Source organism: Anneissia japonica, unplaced genomic scaffold, assembly GCF_011630105.1.
Source record: "Anneissia japonica isolate Jap-2015-1 unplaced genomic scaffold, ASM1163010v1 scaffold287593_len981703_cov172, whole genome shotgun sequence".
NCBI classification, from domain to species: Eukaryota; Metazoa; Echinodermata; class Crinoidea; order Comatulida; family Comatulidae; genus Anneissia; species Anneissia japonica.
The window spans coordinates 171,272-179,005 of NW_022726550.1; the positions used below are offsets into that span (position 1 = coordinate 171,272).

General features: G+C 35.8%; 1 protein-coding gene across 3 annotated transcripts in view; it reads left to right on the plus strand.

The window, feature by feature from the left end:
• Positions 1-7,335, plus strand: part of LOC117113232 (tyrosine-protein kinase Yes-like) — a 14,594-nt gene extending 7,259 nt beyond the window's left edge. For 2 of the 3 annotated variants that reach the window (XM_033256521.1, XM_033256523.1), the window contains 10 exons: positions 502-595; positions 1,705-1,803; positions 1,942-2,045; positions 2,416-2,574; positions 3,344-3,499; positions 3,614-3,759; positions 4,211-4,324; positions 4,504-4,654; positions 5,401-5,532; positions 6,491-7,335. In XM_033256521.1, the coding sequence (XP_033112412.1) occupies positions 502-595; positions 1,705-1,803; positions 1,942-2,045; positions 2,416-2,574; positions 3,344-3,499; positions 3,614-3,759; positions 4,211-4,324; positions 4,504-4,654; positions 5,401-5,532; positions 6,491-6,684 (1,349 nt within the window). In that variant the 3' untranslated portion in view covers positions 6,685-7,335. The remainder of the gene's footprint in view (positions 1-501; positions 596-1,704; positions 1,804-1,941; positions 2,046-2,415; positions 2,575-3,343; positions 3,500-3,613; positions 3,760-4,210; positions 4,325-4,503; positions 4,655-5,400; positions 5,533-6,490) is intronic. The other variant, XM_033256522.1, reaches the window with a different exon arrangement.
• Positions 7,336-7,734: the final 399 nt, after the last annotated feature.

Sequence of the window (7,734 nt, forward strand, 5' to 3'; positions counted from 1 at the left end):
AATATAAAGTTGTCAGTTCAGGCAACGTATAGTGCTCGATGCTATGCAGAGCGGTATAATAATAATAATAGTAATAATAATAATAATAAGGAACTCTACATATACACGTCAAATTTGAAATTCCCTCCACTCCTGAAGATTGCCTAGTGCATGAAACAACCTGTAGAGTGAAATTACAAGTTCCTTATTATTATTATTACTATTATATATATATATAAATTGAATTTTTCAATCCTGTAGTTCATGACGGTACGTCTTTAACTACGATACTTTAGGTCATTTTTTTCAATATTGTTTCCCATAACATCCGATTGATATCTAGGCAATTATGGACGGATATTGAATTTAAGTTGGGAAAGGGAGTAAAAGAATGTGTTTTTCTTCAAATGAAAGTTCATAGATTATCTATCAAATATAACATTACTTTATTATTAGTTTAGTGTTTGTTGTTTAGATATACGTACTATCTTTAACATGGTAAATTCTAACGTTGTATAATAGGTGAACGATTCAAAGCCCTCTACGACTATGAAGCAAGAACGGCCGATGACCTCACATTCAGAAAGGGTCACATTCTTATAATCACTGATAAAGGGTGAGTATTATCTCTGAATACTACAAATTTAATATTATAAAATAAAATATAGTGTCTTTTCTTCTCTTTAGACTTTTAGTTTTAATATAAAAACTGTCCTACTCAACAATGTCTGGGAATGTAAGTTTCAATACTTTTGCTTTCACCAATACCGAAACAAGTGCTATTCTCGTGTATAAGGCAATCCTTGTATAATACCAACCCCGAGTTTGAGAAGATTTTTTTAACGATTTTTGTATGTCGGGCGTAGGCCTATAGGACGGCTCTAGTTTACTTTTGACTGCTCCTTATGGCCTGCATCTAGCTTGCTAAAAACGGAGCCACGTGTACCTTCCAACTAGTACAATTTTTATGAGCATTTAAATATTGTTTCCCGCATTTACAATTTAGTTCATTCATATCCATCTCAGTAGTAAATTTGCGTGTTACGGACGATCTTCACGTAAGACGAACATGATTTAAAAATAAAAAAATGTGTAATTGTTGCGCGTATAAAGCTGGGTACTCACTGACTCGTACGACCGTCGGCTGACGAATCAGTGAGCGACACGACGCCGCCTGCTGATTGTCGGTGGCAGTCTGAAGATCGTCATTTTGAAAACGAAACCGTTGTTCGCAAGTTGTGTCACTTTTCTCCATAGAATAGAGCGTCGGGCGCAGTGACGACTTAAGACAACCCTCTTATTCGATCGCAATTTGCTAATTTAAGTCTCGCTCTCAAAGCGACAGCTCAACATCTGTGAAACATTCTACCCTTTTCCATGAAATGCAGTACCACTCTCAGCAACTTTCAAACAAGGCTCAAATCTATTATTTGGAAGTTCTACAAATGTTTTGAGTACAGTACTGGTATTCAAATCCTTGGTCTTGTCGTGGATTGATCATCCGTACCCGCTATCATAGATCGTCTAGTCTTCATAATTTCTTCCTTTATCCTATTATAGCTTTCGTCAATGTACTCTAAGTTGTTTTTCCGAAAGTCATGAATGCACCACTGAGCAGAATTTTGTCCGTGATATCTGGCTCAATATAAATTCTAGCAGTTGATTGATTGATATACACAAAACTAGCAAACATTATCATTTGAAATTCCTTTTATCCTCTGGTAGTGATCCAAATTGGTGGCTAGCGACGTCACTTGAGACAAGTAGAGAAGGCTATGTACCAAGGAACTACATTGAGCCGGCGGATAAGTTACAGTCCGAAGAGTGAGTCTTGATGTCATGAAACTTTTTATTAAGAATATAAATCTAGACGTATTGGTCGTTTCCATTCCATTAAAGTCTATCTGAGAATCAACAAATATTGTGTATAAACATTACTTTATATTTTGTTTGCAATTGCAGTTGGTTTTTTGAGAGACTGATGAGAAAGGATGCTGAGAAACAGCTTCAACTTCCAGGGAACTGCCGTGGTACATTTCTGGTTCGAGGCAGCGAAACATGTCCAGGTTAGAAGAGTGACACATGATAATCACCGTCGTCGTCATATTTTATTATTATTACCATTGATTGTGTAATAATAAATTTTATAGTATGAATGTCATCCCGAAGATTGACAAGGCCATTAGGCCTATATTCTGCGTTTCGCTTTTATTTAAGCATCATTAGCAATAAAGTGGCATCATTATTATGATAATTACCAATTTGTAAACAGGCATTACACATAACGCTTTAAAGATATTAGAGAAAGTGCCAAAAACAAAAGAAGAAAAAAAAAAGATAAAAAATCCACTAAAACTGTGCTTGTTACAAAGCTTGTTTTTATTTATAGCATAAGGTCATATGATTTATAATATTTATATCCTTTTAATATTTCAGGGGCGTATTCTCTCTCCGTCCTCGACCACGATGATAGCCGTGGATTTAACGTCAAGCATTATCGCATTCGGGCTTTAGACAACGGAGGCTACTACATTAGTACAAGGGTCACATTCAGGTCGTTACAAGACCTCGTGAAACACTACCAAAGTAAGCGAGGTATTTAACACGACTTTGCACTTTTGACTTCCATATTTTGTTGTCAAGACAACTTCACTTTCTGTTACAGCAACAAATCGCAAATCATTGATTTTACTAACAATTTTTTTTGGCGCACAAGGGTTTTTTTTTGATTGACAGTGTAAACACAGTGTGAACGCAGTGTGGACATTGCCAAGATATGGGTGCCCTACATTTCAGCCCTAATTTGCATACTTCAGCTAATTTACATATGAAGATGTGCCCAAAAAATTGGTGACTCACTTTATGCCATTCAGCATGCTTCAAAGTATATATTCCAACAAAAAAATAAAATGATCAGAAAATTTTCACGGGCGGCCTTTTTACGACATAAGCCTCCGGACTACTAGTCAACACAGTGTGCTCTGTGAACACCCTGTGACATTTTTCTAAGCGATGCCATATACATACATGACAACAACAAGGGCGGGTACTACGATCTATTGAGGAAGTCGAGACGGCAAAGGCATGTTCCAAAATTGTTGTATCTTATTAAAAACATCTTATTAAAATATTGCCGAAGACAAATAAATATTAAAGTGGCAGAAGAGAGACCAATAACGTTGATTATTTACTGTTCCCTCATTAAGTTATAGTATACGTGCAAATTATCGATACTCTTTAAGATTTCCTGTTAGTACGGTAATAATTACAATTTTCGCCCATAATGCGGCGTATTACAAATTAGGCATTTAACTATTTGTGCGTTATTACTGGGGTTTGTCTGATTTTTCTCGTGATTTTCTAGCCCATGCGGATGGTCTTGTCTGTCGGCTCATCAGCCCATGTCCTCGCCAGAAGCCAGCCATGTTTGAGATAAGTAAAGACGTTTGGGAGATTCCAAGAAATTCAATCAAACTCGAAAGGAAGTTAGGAAACGGACAATTCGGCGAAGTATGGGAAGGTGGGTTCATGTAATTAGTGGACCGAAAAATAGTAGAGATAATAATGACTAATTCATTTTATCGTATACAAACATTAAATCTAAAACATACCTTTTCAATTATATCTTCTAAAGGTGTTTGGAATAATACGACTAAAGTTGCTGTAAAGACGCTGAAAGAGGGCGCTATGGATCCTGCTGCATTTTTAAGGGAGGCAAATATAATGAAGCAATTACGACATCCAAAATTGGTCTCTCTTCTTGCAGTATGTTCTGATGGGGTAAGTTTACACATGCTCCCACATCCTATCCGGGATTCCAGATCGCCAGATCTTACTTAGGGATGCCGACTTTCTCAGCGTCAACATAGCTGGATGTAGGCCTACCTCTGACACACTGAAATCAATACAAGGAACGTAACTTAACTTCGATGACCAAAACATCACATATTTGAACCTTATAGAACCTATTACCTATGTGTACCATTCATTGTCTCATCTTGATTTGTATATATTATTTCCTATTCGGCAACGGTGGTAATTTTCCAAACAATGTGTCATTTTCACGGAAATATCTACCATCAACCGCTCTAGAGGATTTATTTTCATCCTCTGACATCCTACACGCTCACTCACACACCCATACGCATGTGCTGAGTATAATTTTTATTTGTGAGGATTGAGGAAATTAATGCTATTTTTTGATTCACGTCGTCTGCATTTTACCCTCCAGGAACCAATATACATTGTAACAGAACTCATGGTGAATGGATGTCTACTGGACTACCTACACGAAGGCGAGGGCAAGAATCTGCGAGAACATGAACTGATAGACATCACTGCTCAGGTTTGTAAAACCCTTGTCTTTCTCTCTCCCCCTCTCTCCCACTCCCTCTCTCTCTCTCTCTCTCTCTTATCCGATGTACAAATAAGTTAACATTCACCACATTTGTACGCAAACTACATACATTTTTCGCAACCTTTTTGATATAAATTCTGTGATAACATTTTATTGACAAATGCTAGGTCTCAGAGGGTATGGCGTACTTGGAGTCGCAGCACTTCGTACATCGTGATCTTGCAGCGAGGAACGTCTTAGTCGGTGAACATAGGGTCTGTAAAGTTGCTGATTTTGGGCTTTCTCGACTTGTTGAAACAGAATACATCGCAAGAGAAGGTACGAATATTAAACAGTAGTGTAGTAGTAGTAATAATTATGATTATAATATTGATCAGAATGTGATGGTAATGGTGGTGGATAATGATGATGATGATGATGATGATGATGATGATGATGATGATGATAATGATTATGTAATTTTGTCAAACGCTCGTTTTATACTTTCTCCAAAACAACCTGCTAATTGTTGTAAAAATAGGCCTATATATATCTTAAAAACCCGTAGGAGCACAGTGTTGATTGCATTCCAAATTAAACTCAAATTTAATTGCGCTTCTTCATCAGCACATAGACCTGTACCAAATTAGCATTTATGTAGGCCAAATGAGATAATGGACTCAAGATAAACTATAACATTACATTATTTAAAAATACAAAACAAATACGGGAAGAAAAATATAGCACCACCTAATATAAATATAGCCGGTTATGAACTATGGCTATTCTCCTTCCCCCTATATAAATGTGATGAGGAAGAATATTTTTACACTATATTTTTACAGTTCATTGCCGTAAGGTTTTGTTTAGGTTTTTTTTTTTTTAATTCCAGCGGGTTGGAGCTGAAATTTAATATGCAGTACATGAGTTATAATATCCATAGCAATTGATCAGAGTATAAAGACTTTACTTTGATGAGGGTAGTGATCATGGTGATGGTGATTGTTATCTTAAATTTTTTGATAGTTTAAACGTACTGTCTGTTTTTGGTTTCTGGCTAACGTCATATTATGTTATGTTTTTAGGTGCTAAGATGCCTATAAAATGGACGGCTCCAGAGGCTATCAACTTTGGTAAATTCACGATCAAATCTGACGTGTGGTCTTTCGGTATTTTGATCTACGAGGTCATAACAAAAGGACGTGTACCATATCCAGGTACGAACTCTATGAAGATATTAATAAATATATAATTTGGTGTGTCTTAATACATTATCCTACAAAGAAATTTAAACTGCTAGCCACTGTTTAAAACGAACAAGTGCAATTAGCTTATATGAAATCACAATATTTGGAAATACTAGTACGTTTGGAAATCACACTATTTGGAAATATCAGTAGGCCTATTCAGTACATTTCACGGCAGGTAGGGCAAAATTACACCTATACATGTTTCTCCTGACGCAAATCCACTTATTGTCTATTCCATCACGACAATAACAATTACTATCAACACTGCAGTACCCGCTCCTTACTTGGACTCGAATTCAACCCTGGCCATCAGGTGCAAGCTCGGTGGTATGATGCCAGGCTAGTGATCTGGAGATCGTTGGTTCGAGTCCCACCCGAGAACAACTTGCGATTTTTTTCGCAATTGTTTTCAAACGTACTAGGTATTCAGTACATTTCACGTCCGTAAGGCAAAATTACACCTATACAGAAATACCAGTACTCGTACAATTTTGAATATACTAATTTAAATTTAAATTTACTTGGTTTCTTGTTGAATCTTTTGATTTAAATCAGGGAAAGTTCGACTAATCTTTTACTTGGTTTAAACCCAGGCTCTGTAGGAAAAAAATGCTATGTTGTACAACTGATAATTTTTAAAAGACAAAGAGGATATTTGTATAGATTTTTAAATAGACTTTTCGATATTTAAAATCTGGAGGAAAAGGTGGAAACTGGGTGGTTACGCACATTTCCTCCAGTTTTTGAATATTCAAAAATCATTCCTGAGTTTTCCGTCACTACTTTTTCCCCCTCTGCTCCTGGCTTTAACCAAAAAGAAAATGTACATAACAATTATAATATCTGATGAATATTGGTTATGTGTGTATACCTTGTATTAATAGCCTACATCAATAATGTGAACCTTTTACCTGTAATATTATAGGAATGGTAAACAGAGAGGTACTAGAACAAGTGTCACGTGGTTATCGAATGCTCCAACCTCATGATTGTCCGGAGGAACTATACGGTATAATGCGCCAGTGCTGGGACATCAATTCAGACAAAAGACCTACGTTCGAGTTTCTGTATTCGTTCCTGGATGATTTCTACCACGCCGCGGAAGCACAATATCAATAACATCAACATAGCCAGCAATGGTATGTGATGTGTTTGGAAGAGTGAACATGAGGGATGTGTGCGAATGGTGTTGTGTTGTGCAGGGTGAGATACTTAAAATTCAGAACATTGAGGTTTAACATAGGCCTAAAGGAATCAACTTTAGGTCCCACATTAAAAACAAAAATGAATAAACGAATGAACATTATTATCGCCTTGTACTGGTCTTCCAATATTATGTTTTAGCTCATCTACATTGTAGATAATAAAATATAGCGTAAAACTTGTACTTTTATGAAAAACATTATATGTATTCAATGTAGTTTATGCCCGTCTGTTTTATGTATAGAAAATGGAATCAAAATGTAAATAATAATAAAATAATCTTAAATTTTTAATCGGAAAGCGGATTGATCAGTTACGTATGTAGTTTATTAGAATAATGCCAATATATTTGATATGTGAACCGTAACATTAAGTTGAGTGTCGCCTATTGTGTTATGTTATAATGTGTAATCGATTGCTCAATGCAAAATGCAAAACAGCATTGATGTAAAGTATTATTAATGTTAAGTTTTTGTCTCCAAGTATAAATAATATAAGGAGTAAAATTATAAAAAAAGAATCAATGCTTACAGAAGTAATAATAAATATGCATTGTAAAACGCAAAATTAAATAGTATGTTTAAGAAAAAAAAACAGCACTACCGAAGTAAATTGTTGTAATGTGAAGATATGAAATTAACGAATTATTGAAGTTATAAGATTTCAATGAGTCTTAAACGACTTCGAGCAAGTGAGGTTCCTAACATAAGAGTAATGGAATTCTAGTCTAGGATACATACTTATTTTAATTCATTACAACTGTTGCACAGGATTGGGAAGTCTGGCCAGATATTAGAAATGAATTCTAAACAGTGGTGTATCTAGGGGTGTGGGGGACGCACCTCTCCTCCCCAAAAAATACTTTCCCCAGTCTTTCCTCCCAAAATCGTGGTCAAATAATTGAAAATCACCTAAAATCACTTTATTTTGCGAGCTAGAACCCCTCACCTAGGCCTAATCATCCTC